The following is a 17,895-nucleotide window of genomic DNA, read 5'->3' as shown; positions in this document are numbered from 1 at the left end:
AATGTGCGTGGTAAGATTTCTTCACTATAAATGCGACATAGACGTGTCACAACTTTGGCAGAAAAGCAATTTGTACATTGCATGACTAGACGAAAAGAGATGTATCTTCTATATATGTAAAACATTTTCTTTAGAATTAATTTTATTGAGGCAATTAACAAGATTGTCGCATTCATCGGAGAAATTTTAAAAATAATGAAAAATCAACACCCCTTAATCATTGATTAAAAATAAAAAGGTCTGATCATATCAAGAAAAAATGCAATAAACAATTTGTAATCATAGAATCTTCACTTGGATGTAAATTCCACCATCATGCAAATTAAATGAAGCATCTATGATATGAGATACATGGAGCAAAATATAGATGACGGACAACCAAGCCACACTACTTGGAAAACTAAGATCTACCATAATAAGCATACACATAGTCTCAAAGGTTAGCAAAAAGTAACAAAGTTAATACCATGTTATAAACTACTAATTCATGATTAGATCAAATGTGGGAGTATGGCCACCTAACCATATCGAGTAAAACATCCCACATACACTTCAGTCATCATCTTCCTCCTAAACCAAATTAAACATAATAGATAATCAGCAAGATTTGACAAAGGAAAGGACTCATTAGTGAACTGACAGTTCAGTGTTATACACAACAAACCTCAACACTGCCTTCCTCATCTTCATCGTTTACTTCTGACTTTGATTTGTCGGAATCATCATCAGCACCTCCAGCCTAGTCAAATGTTCAGAAGATAGTTTAGGCAATGTTTACTTATCATGCGTGAGGGTGATAAAACATAAGATTAACTCATTTTTATCTCCATTCCACCTTTTCAATGGGATAATATCAAGAAAAATTAACTCAAATTATAGGACTTATTATGGGCATTGCCACATTGGGATAGCCAAAAACTGTAATCCTTCAAAATAAATAAGGAATTTACCCATACCAATTTTCTGTTGTATGTTTCCATGTTTCGTTCATATGCTTCTTTGCGCTTCCCTGCTTCTGCTACATATGGAGCCTTTTCCTATATCATATATGTACCGTTTCATGAGAATATCACAAAACCAGAACAAGTAGAAACATCCATAGGATGGGACGATGGAAAAACATTGGCCATTAGACAACAAGCATCTAAAGTGTACTTACCTCCTCACTCAATGACTTCCACCTATCACCACCAGCTTTACCAACCTGAACACATTGCATTAACTGTATAAGTTTCTACATGATCTAATAAAGAACAGAAGCAAAAGAGTAAAAGGCAGAATTACTAACAGCAGCAACCGATTTGTTGCTAGGGTGCTTTTCTTTATATTGCTTCCTAAAATCTTCCCTGTAATCATAATATAGATAAGATCACATAGCACAGAAGAGTCTCTTAATATAAACAAATAAATTTCAAAACCAAGCAATGATAGAAAAATATCAAACACAGTGGATGAGGGTAGGAGTAGGATTTCAATACATGAAAACAAAGAAAGCACTTGGAGGCCTTTTTGGTTTGTTTGGATCCTTGGCAGCCTGCTTGTCCTTCTTTGAGATCTTCACACCAAGCCTAACATCATTACCATAACAATATTACTCCTCTGACAAACAACGGTACACTATTCAGTGTATAGGACAAATTTCCAAGGGAAAAAAGACAACCAATCAGCAGTGTTCCAAGTGAAGAAACTCAGCAATGACTAATCATCAGAAACACCCAATGTGGATACTACACACACACACACAAGGCCAGATAGCTATCACACCAGCATGGGCCATGGCCAGTATCATAAAATTACAATACAGAAAGGTAAATACAATTGGGTTGTTTTTTAATGTCTATCACAAAATTACAAGTTACATTATAAAAATGTTACAAAGCAACGTACAAAACTGAAAGGAAAAAACGAGATGATGAAACTAACAAATTAAAGGCTAGCTCATTCTCACTGTGTTTGAGAGCATGTAGTCTGAATTCTGAAACACTTTAGCTAGACAGTGGCACTATAAACACTGATCTCAGATCCACTAGAGTAAAATCACTCTAGTTTGGTTGTTTTAGAGCACGACAATTCAAGCTGTGAACAATAAAATCTAAACATAATAGCCAACAAATGCAATGCAACTCATCGAAATCTAAGTCAAAACAATTTGAGCAATTTCCATTAGTAGATCGCATACTAAATAATTACCAAAAGGAACACTAAAATTACTACACGCCGGAAACAATATCCTAAACTTGCGAGTCCGAACCTACGCTACAACACAAGAGGAAATAGAAACGTAAGAAGATGCTCACTTGCTCTTTGTATCAGCTTTTGTTTTTCCTCCTTTCATGACGATGCACTTCAACCAAAGCATAGACAAAGTTAGAAACAAAAATGCAAAAGATCGAAAAACGAATAAATAATGGCGACAACGAAACCGCGAAGACCTAAACTGACCTGAGAAAGCAGCGAGCTAGGATTAGGGTTTCGATTTGGTTTTTTTTTAGGAGAGGACGAGAAAGCGGATGGAGAGTGAAATAAGGGTTTGATGAGAAAAGAAGGATTGTGAAACTATTTAAAAGGGGCTGAATCGAGATATCTACAAGTTGAAATCGCGTTGGCGCAAATAATGGCGGGATCTCCAAATTTTCGCCGCCTCAGCATCTTGGGCTTTAATTTGGGCTGACTGCTCTGTAATCATTATTAGCAATTACTATAAGCATAAGCAATTAATTTGGGCTGACCGCTTTATAATTTATTTGGGCTTTTATGCCTTTAATTGAGTTTTTGTGAGATCTATTATTCTTATTGTATTGTTGTTGGGGTCATCGTGAATCATACACGCAAAAACTTGCATATACAATTAAATCAGATAATGAATCTATTTGACCAGTTATGAGATTAATTAATTTTATTTGCTAAATAAATAATTGCATACAAGAACGCTAATAATTCACATATAACGAACTAACTCCTAGTTACACATATATTTGACAGGTTTAGAAGTTTGCAGGAACAAGAGATTTATGGATATATTTATAAGTTACTTCTTCTCGCTTTAGGTAAGAGCGGATTGTAGAATTTATTGTATACAAGCATTTCTTATCTTGCAAATTGCTCGATACATGCTTTTTAGTATACAAATCTTAGTAGTTGTATCATCTTTCATCTTGTGTTCTTGTATTCATCTTGTTGTGTAGATCTAATCAATATAGAAGTATCACCATTTCGCCCGTGAATATTGACATTGCCAAACCACGTAATTGCATTGTGTTATTGCTTAAGTTCTGTTACACAGTATGTATCACTTTTTTTTTGTCGTCCATCAAAATTAGTCTCTATCTATTTATGGTAAGTTATTCTTTATAGTAAAGTGAGTTTCATTTTCTACTAACAATACTTCATCCACTTTTTTATTTCTATCTATCATACTTATCAATAAAACATTAAAACTTGTGTCATCCACAGCTAAGATTATTTTTTATGAATGGATGTAATATTAAATAAATTGAGATTTCGATGGTGATCCATCAAATGAGAAAAATAATTCAATCTTCATCTTTTGTTATATGTCAATATTTCAATAAGATGGAACAATCTGAATCTATCACTCAAGCAGCTGCTAGCAACATTCTAGACCTAGAGTTATGCCTAAAGTTTGATTCAAAAGCTTCGTGTAAGAGGTACAATGAATAAGTCTAAGTGAAATATGAATATGCAGAAATTCAAGTTCCGAATTGATTTTAGAGTATAAAATTGTGTTTTAATTGGAATTCTATGTACTTGAATATAAAGATATTGTATTATAATTGAATTTTAAATCCTTTATTTAGTAAATCAAGTGATTGAAATTGTATTTTAATTTCAAAATTTTTGTTTGATTATATCAAAAGACTAACCTAAATTTGACATTGACTTTTAATTCAATGTTTTTTTTTAATTTATATATATATGCATTGCGTCTATTATATTATCTTTCAATATATTCAATCTTATATGGAATTCCATATCTCTACGCTGTCTATAGAGTTCAAACGTAAAATTCACTAGATTTAGAGTCGAGTATTTTTACATTATAATTCAAACATTAGATTTTGGATTGAAAGCTCCAACTCCAAATATACCCTTCAATTCCATGATAACAAGCAAAGTCTTAGAACAGTTTTGTAAATGTCCAGCCAATTTTTAATCAAGATCTCAACTTACAGTACCAAACACATAATTCGAAATCAAGATTTTATTCCTTACGTACCAAATACCCTCAACAGATAACAAACATATCTGACTAAAACGATTTCACATCTTGTCTTAGATATACCAATAGATCCACAGCAATTGAAACTTACTACAACCAGAAAAGACGTTCACAACAAAAGTTACGTAGATTACTTCTTACCGGCAAAGACCATCATCACTCCTTTTGCATAAGTTTGTGCTTTTACCATACAGATACACAGGCAGTCAGGAATCTCTTACCCAGTGTTGTTAGGGTCGCGGGGCGCACCGGGTCGATGAGGTGAAAATTCGGGTCGCGGGTCGACGAGTCGACGGGGTCGAGAGACCCACAAAGCTAGGTTAATTTTTTTGCCTTTTAATATTAAATAAAATAAATATATTGCTCTAATGTTTATAATACATCAAATAATATAAATGTAGACGCAATTCATGTGAATAGAAATAAAATGGAAAATAGAAATGATCAAAATATCAAAACAATTCATAAGTCATAACACAATAAATAATTGAAACTATTGTCTGAAAATATCAAAACAAAGGAATATATGAAGGGTGGCAGCAAAAAATCTTTGAATTGTTTGTTTTTTTAGGAGTGAAGAGGCCGAATTCTAAAGTGTAGAAAGTAGGTTTGAAAAGTTTGATGTGGTGCATGCATATATATAGAGAATTGTGATTGAGAGAGACAGAAAACATGGGAGAGACTGAGAAAATCAGAGATAACATGTGTTTAGGGCGACCCAGGCGACCCAGCGGCGACCCTGTATCTCGATCAACCCACCCATGTTGGGGCGGTGATGGTCTCGACCCAGGCGACCCGGGCGACCCGAGCGACCCGAACGACATTTTGACAACACTGCTCTTACCTTGTTAGTGGAAACGACATGCATAGATGAGAGATTATAGTAATCATCTTGTTCAACAGATATCACTATCTGAACAAAAGAGTTTCAAAAATAAAGTTATGTTACCTCACAGCATAGTAACTTTTGAACCACCTCGAAACAAATGAGCATGTTCTTTATATGCTATCCCTCATTTGCTGCTCGTTGAAGGGATCTAATTCTTGCTAAATTGCAGATCTGAGGTAATGTTGGGTGGAGCGAAAGGCATAAAGTAGGATTGTGTGAATGTCTAAATCTTCCTGTATGTATGAAAGATCAATAATCTTGGACTATACTAGATGGGGGGACTATAGTAGTAAACAAATACTCCTAGAAGCTAGCCACAACTATTTGGCAGCCTTCACGTCTTTCTGCACTTGATTGTGAGCATGCAGCAAAGAAGCTCGTACGTTTGATATCTCCACCAGCATCTCCATAGCTGCCAAAATTATAACAGGTGTCAGAGAATCATAAGTGAAAGTTATTGGGGAATGTTTCAGTAATGGTTTTTCATTACGTAATGGTTGGGGTTTAACGTTAACAGTTCTATGATCAAGTGAGCAGTCCAGTGAACATGAGGAATTAGTGTTACCTTTCTCAAACGACGTCTGGGTTGCACGAAGCTTGGGAGAGACCAGTGTCCCAAACATGGAAAGTGATCTAGATCTTGCCTGTTGGACCTGCCAAAACAGTTTTAACATTTAAGCTTCCATTAAAAAAAATACTACTACTAGATATACAAGTGTTGGAACTAGTATATTGCAAAGACTAGTTACATATAGCCTTGTATTTATTGAACGTATGATGTAGCCACAAATAGGTTATCGAGGGTAGCTTCACAGAAAGGTTAAACTGTCAACTTTATATGGTCCATAACACAATGGAAGTAGTCGCAACTTACGTGATCATCAGGAGAAACTGGGGATTCACCACTTTCAGCCCGTCTAGCTTGAGGTTCTTCACGAGTCAAAACACCACCATATAAATAGTTTGTTAACAGAAACAACTTGCAAGAATAAAGACGCTCAACATCTCCTCGCTTACTTATTAAACCAGATAACACATGGAAACGACAATTAAAGAAGACAACAATTACAAAATCATAAAACAGCAGCATGAAATATGCAAAAACTGACCCCGGTTGTAAGGCTTGAACATGGCAGGATAGATCTAACTAGCCAACATTTCAGATGCTGGTAAGCATCTTCAACAATCAATTGGAGAACAAAAGTAGAAAAGCAAAGCATAGAGAAGTACCCTCATCCGGAGCTCGTGGGGTTTCAGGCGTGGCCGGTGACATTTCATCATCCTTACATTTGGCTTCCCCATTATTCATTTCAGAATCATCTGAGGCCACCCATTTGCACAATTTGAAGTGCGGTGGCTCTACATTGGCGTCAACTGGAAAGACAAACATAAAATCGGTACTCACTATAGCAGAGCATGCCTTATGTCAACCACACAAGTTTTAGGCATACAAGCAAGTTGATTTGCAAAATTGCATTAACAGTAAGTTAGTAATGACATTAAACTACCATTGTCTACTTCTAGTGTTGTTGAAGCATGATGAGATTTGAGGTCAAACAAGGTGCTGCTGACACGAGCAGCACCCATTGAATGTCGAGCACTGGCTAGCTCCAGCCATCCCTGCAAAACAGTTGATTTATAAATCACAAATTGCCCCTGTTTTCAAAAGCAAACGGCGTTCTGATTCACCATGTATCAAACAGAAGAGGCAAATCTAGAAAACAACAATTGATTTAGGTTACCAAAAGGTTATAGTATGATTTACAGAGAAATTTCAACAGAGACATCAGATAGAGTGCTCAGATCCAGGAAACAAGAGAGTAACCCTAGGAACTGCCGAAGCAATTTTGTTTTGCAATAAAAGAGAATGAATTGCTATTTACATGAATGTATACAAAGGGGATCAATAAAATGCGAATGGATTATACCTGACGAAGAGTTGATGATAAGGAATCCATAAGATTTAGATAAGTATCCATGGAATCTAAGAAATTCAATACGTGCTGATCAGCTTCCATGAGCTTATCAGTCGATTCAGTCCTATTTTCGGAAATCTGCATTTTTTGAGGGATCAAAAGCTTATTGAATCTGTGCAAACCTATAGCAGGGATTTGAACTGCTAGCGCACGAGTTGAATAAATTAAAGAGTGAATAATAAAAAAATTACTACGAGCTTGCATATTGTTAAACATCTACCCTATTATTATTGGTAGTAATATTTTTATTTGCACGGCAAATTTTATAAAATATTGAGTAGTACAAATAAGAAATAGAAATAGAAATAGAAATAGAAATAGAAATAGAAATAGAAATAGAAATAGAAATAGAAATAGAAATAGAAATAATTGTATATACAACTTGTATATTTATATACTCCCTCCGTTCCATAATAAGAGTCTTATTTTATCATTTTGATCTGTCCCACAATAAGAGTTTTATTTCACTTATTATAAATAATTAGTAACATTCCACTACAATAAGAGTCTTATTTCACTTATCATAAATAATTAGCAACATTCCAAGCTTCGGTTACTGAGGATGCTACTCACATTATATTATAAAAGTAATACTCCCTCCGTCCCGCACTACTCGCACTTATTTCCTTTTTGGGCGTCCCAAGTTACTTGCACTCTTTCCATTTTTAGTAAAAATTTTCACCTACAGCCGTAATTTTTGACTTTCCTATACACTCATTCCTTAATCTCCGTGCCGAAAAGGAAAGGAGCGAGTAGCCCGTGACGGAGGGAGTAATATATATAAGTGGTCTTGTATTTTAGTACTTATTCATCTCACTTTTCTTTGTACAGTTCTTAAAATTAGTGCCATAATAAAATAAGACTTTTATTATGGAATGGAGGTAGTATATATTTTTAAATATTCCAATTAAATCTATTAACTAATGAGTAGTATTAATATTTAAAGAGAGAAAATAGATATTGTTTTGAGAAAAAAAAGTGTTCTTTTACGAATCAGGATTCACTTGTCTCCTAATTTTACAATTTGATGGAGTATGTAACAATTTTTCCAATATTTTAACAGTTTCTTCACAAAAAAGTTTTAAGTCGAAACTAGAAAGAAAGAAATCTGGCGTTGGCAGGTAAACAATTTTGGTTGCCATAAAAATTGAAAAAGAATGAAATCTTTCTCTAAATTCTGTCCTACGTCGAAGATCCAATCTAATTTATATAAGTGTGGACAACCCTATAAGTCTTTTAAGGGGTGAGCGGCATATTTCTAATATAGTATCAGAGCGGGTCAAGTCGATGATAAGTTTATGTCTTTATCTCTCTTCTCTTGTCCCCTTTAAAGGAAAAGGTCATTTCTATATAAAAATATGGAGTGGCCAATCTATCAATATCTAAAGGGACAGTTTGTTGAAAAGTCATAATTACCCTTTTTGGCGGGAATTTTTACAGCTATTGTGGTTACCCTTTTTGTCATTTCTCAATAAGAACACTCATTGGAGAGCAGGTTGGCCGTTTTCAATTCTAATTGATATTTTTGTTTATATTTTTAAAAACATTGCTTAAGGGTTAATACAAATAAAAAGCTATTTACTCATTTGTTTACAACAGCCTGTTAAAGGAATGCTGATTGGGCATGGTGCACTGCAACCAAGAAATATCCAATGTTTCCAAAGTTATTTACTCATTTAGGAGTATCACTTTGTAAGTAGCTAATCAAATTTCATATGGTTGTGTGACACATTTTGAATTATCTATGATTATTAAACACACATAAATCCATTTATTTAGTGTGTGCCTGTACACCATCTGTTCACCAATGTAGTATTTGTATTTATAAAATATGATATTTAGTATAATTTAACTAAGAGGGAAGAGCATCAACTCACAAATTAGATTATGAAAATAGGACAGGAGATGGAGAGACGAGAGAGAGATTGAGAGAGAGCTTGAGATTGATAGAACTAGAGAGAGACAGAGAGAGAGAGAGCTTAATCTCTTCATATATATTCCTTGCTAAGCAATTTTTAGAGTATTAAACCTGTTTCCAATGCATTTTTTCCCTGAAAAAGATAAATAGTAGGTCATTATTTATGTATATGTAATTTGTACAAATGGGGATGTAAATATTGGTGTCTGTAAATGGCAGAAATGAACTAATATAATGGAAGACAGTATAATTAACAAAATGGCAGAAATGAACTAATATAATGGAAGACAGTATAATTAACAAAATGGCAGAAATGAACTAATATAATGTTGTAGTGATGTTAGAAGAGTAGTGATATAAATATTCTGGAAAGTAATGTTGTAGTGTTGTTAGAAGTGGACTTAATGATTGGTAATCTGGTATAGAAATGATATTAAGACACTTATTCGAATTGATGTACAACTAATATTATTTATGAAATGTGTTACCTTTTGATATGCATCGTTCTGGCCTTCTCCTAACGTTTATAGACTTGAAGAGGTTCTTATGGAAGGATCCATTTTCAGAACTTTAGCCTCTGTGTAGGTAGCAGGCTGTTTGAAGCTTTTTTGTCTCTTTCTTTTTCTTTTGGAGAGAGTGTTAGGCGGCTGCTTTTTAGGGTTGTAATTGATGCGAAGCATTTTTCCTATACTTTTCCCCCGTAGACTAAACATTTCTATGTTAATTATAACTCACCAAGTCGTGCTTTGAGTGTAGTTTCGGGTGTTAGAAGCTGGAAGTTCGTCGGAAATGCATAGCTGAGATTCCAGAGAGTTCGCCCGGTCGGGCGATTCTGAGCTTCTAAAACGCCCGGTCGGGCGTTACGCATGAGGATTCCAGAAAGTTCGCCCGGTCGGGCGATTATTGACGACACAAAACGCCCGGTCGGGCGTTTCCCCACGATACCTCCAGAAGCCTTTCGCCCGGTCGGGCGATTATCCCTTCTAATTTCGCCCGGTCGGGCGTTTGGTGGTTCAACTGTATTTCAGCAGTTTTCTCGGCAGTTTTGCTGGGGAAATAAAAAGAGAAAGGACGGATTTTACAGGAAAAAGGGGGGAAGACAGAAGGGAGAAGAAGGAAGAAGAGAAGAGAAGGAGGAAAATCTACCCGACACTCCGACGATCCGACTCCGCCATCCAATTCTACTCCGAAAGAGCATGCCTTCTACGGTTTTAATCATTGAATTTATCATGTATCAAGGCTAGGCTCATTTGTTGCTCCAAGTTGTGAATTAGACTCGTTAGAATGCTTCTACACTTTTGAACTCACGTTTGATATCATTGATTGTGTTTAATGTGTAATTCTATTACTTTAGAGGCATCTGTTGTGATAGATATCTAATCCTTGTTTATTGTCTCTTTAACATAGACATGGATGGATTAATCAATTGTTATGCTATCAAATTAAAATTGTTCAGAGGATAATTTGATAGTGGATTAGGTAAGCTCGTATAGTAGTTGATGTTAGATTCCCGCGCTTCCGCAGGAGTTGAATGCCTTCGAAAATTAATTCATGGAACAAGTGTTCAGCTGACTGTGAATTATACGTCGCAAACATGTTCAGTGCAAGCGATTAGGTTGATAAGTTAATCCCAAATTTGTGTGTGATAAATGTGTAGAATGATTCGAGTCTAAGGAGCAACTTGGAGTGACCTGTTTTTCTCGTGTTTAAAATCCTTGCGTAGTTAGTTTGTTAACTTAGTGTCATTAATCATCAAAACCAAAAATCGAACCTTTTTATGCTTTGTTTAGCGTTGAGTTTTAATAATCATTCCCTTCCCTGTGGATCGACACCTAAAATACTACACACGAAGCTGTATTCTTGCAGTTAGTGATAATATTTGGGTAATTAAATTGAACTTGCGTGCGAAATTGATTTGTTTTACAAACCAGTATTATCCACATTAAGTTTTGGCGCCGTTGCCGGGGAAGGCAATCGATTATTTAGCTTATAGTTTTTGTTTGTTTTTATTTTGTTTGATTTTACTTTTTGAGTTTTATAGGTACATTGTTCGTGTTCTACGGTGTGATAGCCATCTACCACGTCCGGACTTGAAGACGAAGGAGTGTATTATTTTAGGTAATATTTAGCTAACTCTTAGTTTAGTTTTAGGTAGTTTTGTTCGCACTCTAGCACACACTTTTTATAGTACTTACCCCGAAGTTGTCGAGAGGTCTCGCTTTCGGTAATTAGGAAATATTTTATGCTTGTGCTTGGTGTATTTTCTGTTGTGTAGGTAAAAATAAGAATAAAAATAAAAAAAGTGAATGCACACGCGATCACAGGGTACACCACCGTTTGGGTTGCTCTGTTATCAAAGAAGAAGAGTTAGAGGATCGCCTACTGAAATCTTCCCGGACTATCCGAGTCCAATCAGAGGCAACTTGTTCAGCGAGCCGAGTACAGAAAGAGATTCAGAATCAGAAAGTGAGATGGCAGATAACAATGAGATACCACCACCTGTTGTGAGGTTTGGCGATACACTGAGATCGGGAATTGAGTACCCCGGAGAGTTTGCTTATGCGAACAACAACATCAACATTCCACCTCACTATATTAGTTTGGTGAATGGGGGAAATCTTTTCCATGGACGGGATGATGAGGACCCGGTGAGCCACCTCAATGCCTTCTACGAGTTGACGAACTCTCACAGACCCCCGAATGTGGAACACAATCTAATCAAGAGGGTCTTATTCCCATTTTCTCTGAGGGAGAAAGCAAGAGCTTGGTATGACTCTATCCCGGGCTACAACATAGCAACGTTCCAAGAGTTGAAGACGTTGTTCCTCTTGGAATACAATTCTCCTATGAAGATTGAGAAGTTGAGAGAGGAGATCACCTCTTTCCGACAAAAGTATGACGAGTCCTTCGCGGAAGCATGGAAGAGATTCACGGAATTGATAAGGAAATGCCCAAGTCACGGACTAGCTCCGGGGCATGACCTTTTGAAATTCTACAAGGGACTCAACAGTGAAGGCACGGGATTGGTGACTGCAGGTTCGAATGGGAACCTAGATGATCTAACTCACGATGAGGTGAGGGCTTTGTTTCAAAGGCTGGCCAACAATCAACGGAATTGGCACAATCCAAGGCGAGGGGCTGATAGAGCGGGAGATACATTTGGTGCTACCAAGGATGCGGAAAGAGTGACCGCAATTGAGGCTCAACTGGCGGACATTAGCACTCAAATGTCGTCGATGACAAAGGCAGTTAAATCTCTTCAACTGACTCCTCAACCCCAAGCTGTGACGGTGATGAGATGTGGGTTGTGCCAAGGCGGGCATCATACTGATCAGTGCCCAAGTCTTCAAGGACCACCTGTGGAAGATGTGAACTATATTGGCAACAATCGCCAAGGGTTCAATCAAGGCAACCAATTCAACAATCAGCAAAATTGGAGACCTCAACAAACGGGATGGAATCAGGCTGGTCCTAGCAACAACTCGGGAAATCAATGGAGGAACAACACTCAACCGCCGGGTTATGAGAAGAAGCCAACCGTCGAGGATCAGTTGGGGCAGATTCTCTCTTTCATGACTAAGAGTCAAAAGGAGAACGAAATTTTCAAGGAAAGGACGGTGGAAAAGTTTGGGCAGATGGATGCGACAATGAGGAATCTTGAGACGCAGATAGGGCAGCTTGCCACGGCATCACACACGAGGATTCCTAACACCATCCCGAGCAATACCGTACCTAATCCGAGAGGCAATGAACAGTGTAAGGCAGTGGTCTTGAGAAGTGGTCGTGAGTTGGATTCAACACCATCAATGGACGGCCAAGGTACTTCCGGCATCTCACACGCAGGGGCGGATGAGATGTTAGGCTTGCATTCCTCGCACGCAGGGGCGGACGAGGCATGTAAGGGAAGTCCCGCGTTGGTGCAGGGTGCCCAACATGGTCAAGAACAGGCTGCATCCGGCAGCAAGGAAAATGGTGTAGAAGCCGAGTTAAGTGAGAAGTTTTTGGCAGAAAAGAAGGGAAAGCAGAAAGTAGAGATGGGATCAAATGGACAGCTGATGACAAGTCCGGCATTAGACCCGAAAAGCAAGTTCAACTTCCCTGATCACATTCCTCCTCCACCATATCCACCGAAGAGGAAGAACAGAGCTCCAAAGGAGAAAAGCTTCGAGTGGATGATGAACGTGATTCGAAAAGTGAATGTGGATGTATCGTTGGTGGACCTCTTCACTAATTTCCCCAAGTTCTCCAAGTTCTTTAAGGACATGATGGCAAACAAGGAGAAACTTCAAGACGAGGGAATAGTGGCATTGAGCATGAATTGCTCACAATTGATTTCGGGAATGATGCCCATGAAGAAGAGGGATCCGGGAAGTTGTGTGATTCCTTGTGAGATAGGCAACACAATTTTTACCAAATGTCTATTGGATCAAGGATCGGGGATCTCACTGATGGCATTGAAAACAGCACGTGCCATTGGACTGGAGAACAGAATGGAGCCCATCGACATTGCTCTACAACTGGCTGATCATTCCATTGTGAAGCCCACTGGAATAGTAGAGGATGTCTTGGTCAAGGTAGACAAGTTCGTCATCCCCGTTGATTTCATAGTATTGGATATGCCCGAGGACAAAGAGGTACCTATTCTGTTTGGTAGACCGTTTCTTGCCACGGGAGATGTGTTGTTAGGAGCTAAAGACAACTCTGTCACGTTTAGAATTAATGGTGAGCAAGTGACCATTAATGTGGAGAAAGCGATGAAGCATCCTAGTGATGCAAAAGCGTGCTTTAGAGTTGATGTCCTCGACAAGTGTATCTTTGACAAGATGCGTTGCTCGGCAAGTATAGAAGGAAGCGTTTATGATAAGGGGAGCTTGGAAAGAGACTTTGGTTCGACAATTAAAGTTGATTTTGATTTTGATGAAAGTGAGGATGCTCAAATTGATCGACCAAGTCTAGAGAATGAATGTGTGGTGGATACTTTCGTGGCGGATGTGCAGCCCTCAATTGAAGTACCACCAAAGCTAGAATTGAAGCCACTCCCGACAAATCTGAAATACGCATTCCTTGGTGAGGATGAATCTTTACCGGTTGTGATATCGGCGATGTTGAATGATGAAGAGGAATTGAAGTTGATAGAGCTACTGAAGTCACACAAGAAAGCTCTAGGTTGGTCCATTGCCGACATCAAAGGAATTAGCCCCGCAATATGCATGCATAAAATCTTGATGGAAGATGGAGCTAAGCCGGTAAGAGAGAGACAAAGGAGGTTGAACCCACTTATGCAGGAAGTGGTTGAAAAAGAAGTGAAGAAATTGCTGAAATATGGGATGATCTATCCCATTTCCGATAGTGAGTGGGTTAGCCCGGTACAATGTGTACCAAAGAAAGGGGGAATAACCGTGACCGTCAATGAGAAGAATGAGGTTTTGGCAACTCGATTGGTGAACTCATGGAGAGTTTGCATGGATTATAGAAAGTTGAATACGGCGACGAGAAAAGATCACTTCCCGTTGCCATTTCTGGATCAGTTGCTCGATAGGATTGCGGGTTATTCCCATTATTGCTTTCTTGATGGATATTCGGGGTACAATCAGATTGCAATTGCCCCGGAAGATCAAGAAAAGACGACATTCACATGTCCTATTGGAACTTATGCCTTCCGCCGGATGCCTTTTGGTTTGTGTAATGCACCGGCTACATTCCAACGTTGCATGATGGCAATTTTTTCTGATATGAATGAAGACATCATGGAGATCTTCATGGATGATTTCTCCGTCTTTGGATCCTCATTTGACTTTTGCTTAGAAAACTTGAGACGGGTCCTACAAAGATGTGAAGAATCAAATCTCGTGCTCAATTGGGAAAAGTGTCAGTTCATGGTCAAGGAAGGCATAGTGTTGGGACACAAGGTGTCAGAGTTGGGGTTGGAGATGGATAAGGCGAAGATTGATGTGATCTCAAAGTTACCTCCCCCAACGAATGTGAAGGGCATCCGTAGTTTCCTTGGACACGCGGGATTCTACCGACGTTTTATAAAGGATTTTTCAAAGATTGCAAAGCCACTTTGCAACTTGCTTGAAAAGGATGCCAAGTTCGTCTTTGATGGGAAATGCCTTGAGGCATTTGAATTGCTGAAGAAAAAGCTAGTCGAAGCTCCTATTATTATCACACCCGACTGGTCAAAGCCGTTTGAGCTGATGTGTGATGCTTCGGACTATGCTGTGGGGGCCGTTCTAGGCCAAAGGAGAGACAAGGTTCTACACGCTGTCTACTATGCTAGCAAAGTACTCAACGAAGCTCAACTGAATTACACCACGACAGAGAAGGAAATGCTAGCAGTAGTGTATGCTTTTGAGAAGTTTCGTGCTTACTTACTTGGCACGAAGGTGGTAGTGTTTACGGATCATTCGGCTATCAAGTACTTGATGAACAAGAAAGATGCAAAGCCTCGGTTGGTGAGGTGGATCCTTTTACTACAAGAGTTTGATGTGGAAATCAAAGACAAAAAGGGGACCGAGAATTTGGTAGCCGATCATCTGTCTAGATTAGAGGGATTGGAAGAGACGGAAGATGAAAGAAAGAAAAGGATAAATGAGAAATTTCCCGACGAGCAAGTGTTGCAAGTGGAGGCTCGGGAAACATATGTGCCGTGGTTTGCCAATTTGGCAAACTACCTTGTCACGGGCATTATACCAGAAGGGTTGTCATCTAACCAAAAGAAGAAGTTTTTGAGTGACACCCGCACATATGTTTGGGAAGATCCGTTTCTCTTCCGGATTTGTAGTGATGGAGTGATTCGAAGGTGCGTTGGAGAGCATGAGCACCTTCAGATTTTGTCTGCATGCCATGATTCGTTGTATGGCGGCCACTTTGGAGCACGACGAACTGCTTTTAAAGTGCTTCAGTCCGGATTCTTTTGGCCATCGATCTTCAAGGATGCAAAAGCCTATGTAGAACGATGTGACAGTTGCCAAAGAGCCGGCAATATCTCGTGGAGGAATGAAATGCCGATGAATAATATTCACGAGGTAGAACTTTTCGATGTTTGGGGAATAGACTTCATGGGACCGTTTCCCAAGTCTAATGGGCAGCAATACATTCTCGTTGCTGTCGACTACGTATCTAAGTGGGTAGAGGCAGTGGCCTCGGCAACCAATGATGCCAAAGTGGTGTTGAAATTTATCAAGAATCACATCTTTAACCGCTTTGGGACACCACGAGCCATTATCAGTGATGGAGGAACTCATTTTTGCAACAAATTGTTTGAAAACCTCCTAGGAAAGTATGGTGTCCAACACAAGGTTGCTACCCCTTATCATCCCCAAACAAGTGGTCAAGTTGAAGTCTCCAATCGTGAGATAAAGCGGGTGCTTGAGAAAGTTGTAAGGCCGTCTCGGAAGGATTGGGCTCAAAAGCTAGATGATGCTTTGTGGGCCTATCGAACGGCGTATAAGACCCCGATTGGAACTTCACCATACAAATTGGTATTTGGGAAGGCTTGCCATTTGCCGGTAGAGCTTGAGCATAAAGCTTTTTGGGCTTTGCAAAAGCTTAATTTGGATTATGATGCTGCAGCCGAGAAGAGGATGTGCGATATGAATGAGATGGATGAGTTTAGGCTTCATGCATATGAGAGCGTTGATCTCTACAAAGAGCGTGCTAAGAGGGTACATGATGCAGCCATTAAGCCTCGTCAATTCCATGAGGGACAACTGGTCCTTTTGTACAACTCTCGGCTTAGACTGTTTCCGGGCAAGCTCAAGTCAAGATGGTGGGGTCCCTATGTGGTGCACAAGGTATACCCCTATGGTGCTGTGGATGTTCGGGATCAGAAGAATGGTAGCATTTGGAAGGTGAATGGCCAACGCTTGAAGGCCTATGTTGGAGTTGAAAGTGGCACGGAGACAGAAGAGGTGGTCACACTAGAGAATCCGAAAGTGTAGACCAAAGATGAAGAAGGTCGAGCCAACGACTATAAACAAAGGCGCTGATTGGGAGGCAACCCAAGTTTTTTTCTTTCTTTTATCTTTTGGTTTCATATGTTGGAGGTTTTGTTTGCTCAATTCTTTCCTCCAACATTTATTTTGAATTGAGTGTTCTTTTTGTAGTTTTTGTTTTTTTTTGTAGGAGCAACTGGGAGTTAGGATTGGAGCTTAGGAGGAAGCACACCTGCAAAGGATTTTTACACCCACCCTCCCACCCGAATGCACTATGGACGTCATGCCAAGTTTGGGGGAGTTTCCTTTCCCTTTACTTTATTTGTCTTCTTTGCATGCATTGAGGACAATGATGCATTCAAGTTTGGGGGGGGTTATGAATGATTTGTGTTGTATGTTTTTTGGGTGTTTTGCGTGATAAAGATGTTTTGAATCTATGTAGTTGACGGGTGCATGCTTTATCTTCGGCTTTCTGGTTGGGAAATCTTGCTTAATTTTACTTGAACTTTGAAGCCTAGGATGAATAGAATGGGTGCATGGATCTTTGTGAAAAAGCATGTCGTGATAACATCCGATTTCTTGAGTTGAGGAGAGTATGAAAATCGCATGACTTGTGGAAATTATGTTGGATTGATTTGCTTTATCGAGTGAAGTGCTTGCGTTCGTTTGTGTTAACGATTTGGGAGGATAAGGCACTAGGATGAACTCCATGGCCAAATGATCACATGCCTAGTCCATCAAATGATCCCCTAGAAGCCACCTTGAGCTTAATTTCTTATTCTTTGTGTAAACACTTAGCCAAACACTTAGCCACTGAAATAAGCCTAATTTTAGCCTCATCGATAGACCTTGCTACTATTTGGGTGCTAAATACAAGTTGAGCTTTGTGGTTTGAGTTTGAGTGTGGGTGGTGAGTTGTAAAGAGTAGACATTTC

At 38.8% G+C, this 17,895-nt stretch overlaps 3 protein-coding genes, 1 long non-coding RNA gene and 1 other non-coding gene across 5 annotated transcripts; 1 reads left to right on the top strand and 4 right to left on the bottom strand.

Moving 5' to 3' along the window:
- Positions 1–276: 276 nt before the first annotated feature.
- LOC121756863 (high mobility group B protein 3-like) lies at positions 277–2,598 on the bottom strand. The gene is made up of 8 exons (XM_042152274.1): positions 2,443–2,598; positions 2,298–2,344; positions 1,479–1,568; positions 1,289–1,346; positions 1,160–1,204; positions 957–1,037; positions 665–739; positions 277–570 (listed from the first exon to the last, which is right to left on the bottom strand). Exons 2-8 carry the CDS (start codon positions 2,333–2,335, stop codon positions 553–555), a joined length of 405 nt encoding a protein of 134 aa, XP_042008208.1. The 5' UTR covers positions 2,336–2,344; positions 2,443–2,598; the 3' UTR covers positions 277–552.
- Positions 2,599–5,088: 2,490 nt separating this feature from the next.
- LOC121756983 (coiled-coil domain-containing protein 115-like) lies at positions 5,089–7,300 on the bottom strand. Its single transcript, XM_042152426.1, has 6 exons — positions 7,058–7,300; positions 6,638–6,749; positions 6,360–6,503; positions 6,004–6,059; positions 5,695–5,782; positions 5,089–5,541 (listed from the first exon to the last, which is right to left on the bottom strand). Exons 1-6 carry the CDS (start codon positions 7,187–7,189, stop codon positions 5,450–5,452), a joined length of 624 nt encoding a protein of 207 aa, XP_042008360.1. The 5' UTR covers positions 7,190–7,300; the 3' UTR covers positions 5,089–5,449.
- A 1,605-nt stretch (positions 7,301–8,905) lies between these two features.
- On the bottom strand, positions 8,906–9,545 carry LOC121758511. Its single transcript, XR_006041490.1, has 2 exons — positions 9,512–9,545; positions 8,906–9,156 (listed from the first exon to the last, which is right to left on the bottom strand). It is a non-coding gene; the product is annotated as an uncharacterized LOC121758511 (long non-coding RNA).
- A 1,949-nt stretch (positions 9,546–11,494) lies between these two features.
- LOC121757770 lies at positions 11,495–17,059 on the top strand. Its single transcript, XM_042153261.1, has one exon. It carries the CDS (start codon positions 11,495–11,497, stop codon positions 16,964–16,966), a length of 5,472 nt encoding a protein of 1,823 aa, XP_042009195.1. The 3' UTR covers positions 16,967–17,059.
- LOC121759783 lies at positions 11,882–11,988 on the bottom strand. Its single transcript, XR_006041728.1, has one exon. It is a non-coding gene; the product is annotated as a small nucleolar RNA R71 (small nucleolar RNA).
- Positions 17,060–17,895: the final 836 nt, after the last annotated feature.

Source organism: Salvia splendens, chromosome 12 (genome assembly GCF_004379255.2).
Source record: "Salvia splendens isolate huo1 chromosome 12, SspV2, whole genome shotgun sequence".
NCBI classification, from domain to species: Eukaryota; Viridiplantae; Streptophyta; class Magnoliopsida; order Lamiales; family Lamiaceae; genus Salvia; species Salvia splendens.
Note: the sequence above shows the minus strand (reverse complement) of the source record. Positions and strands in the feature narration are given on the sequence as shown.

Coding starts and splice junctions, on each gene's coding strand:
- LOC121756863 (XM_042152274.1), bottom strand. CDS start 2,335: ATGAAAGGAGGAAAAACAAAAGCTGATACAAAGAGCAA. Junction 1,205..1,288: donor GCAACAAATCGGTTGCTGCT/GTTAGTAATTCT, acceptor CAATGTGTTCAG/GTTGGTAAAGCTGGTGGTGA. Junction 1,038..1,159: donor GGAAGTCATTGAGTGAGGAG/GTAAGTACACTT, acceptor TATATGATATAG/GAAAAGGCTCCATATGTAGC.
- LOC121756983 (XM_042152426.1), bottom strand. CDS start 7,189: ATGCAGATTTCCGAAAATAGGACTGAATCGACTGATAAGCTCATGGAA. Junction 6,060..6,359: donor CCCACGAGCTCCGGATGAGG/GTACTTCTCTAT, acceptor TGACTCGTGAAG/AACCTCAAGCTAGACGGGCT. Junction 5,542..5,694: donor CCAGACGTCGTTTGAGAAAG/GTAACACTAATT, acceptor TAATTTTGGCAG/CTATGGAGATGCTGGTGGAG.
- LOC121757770 (XM_042153261.1), top strand. CDS start 11,495: ATGGCAGATAACAATGAGATACCACCACCTGTTGTGAGGTTTGGCGAT.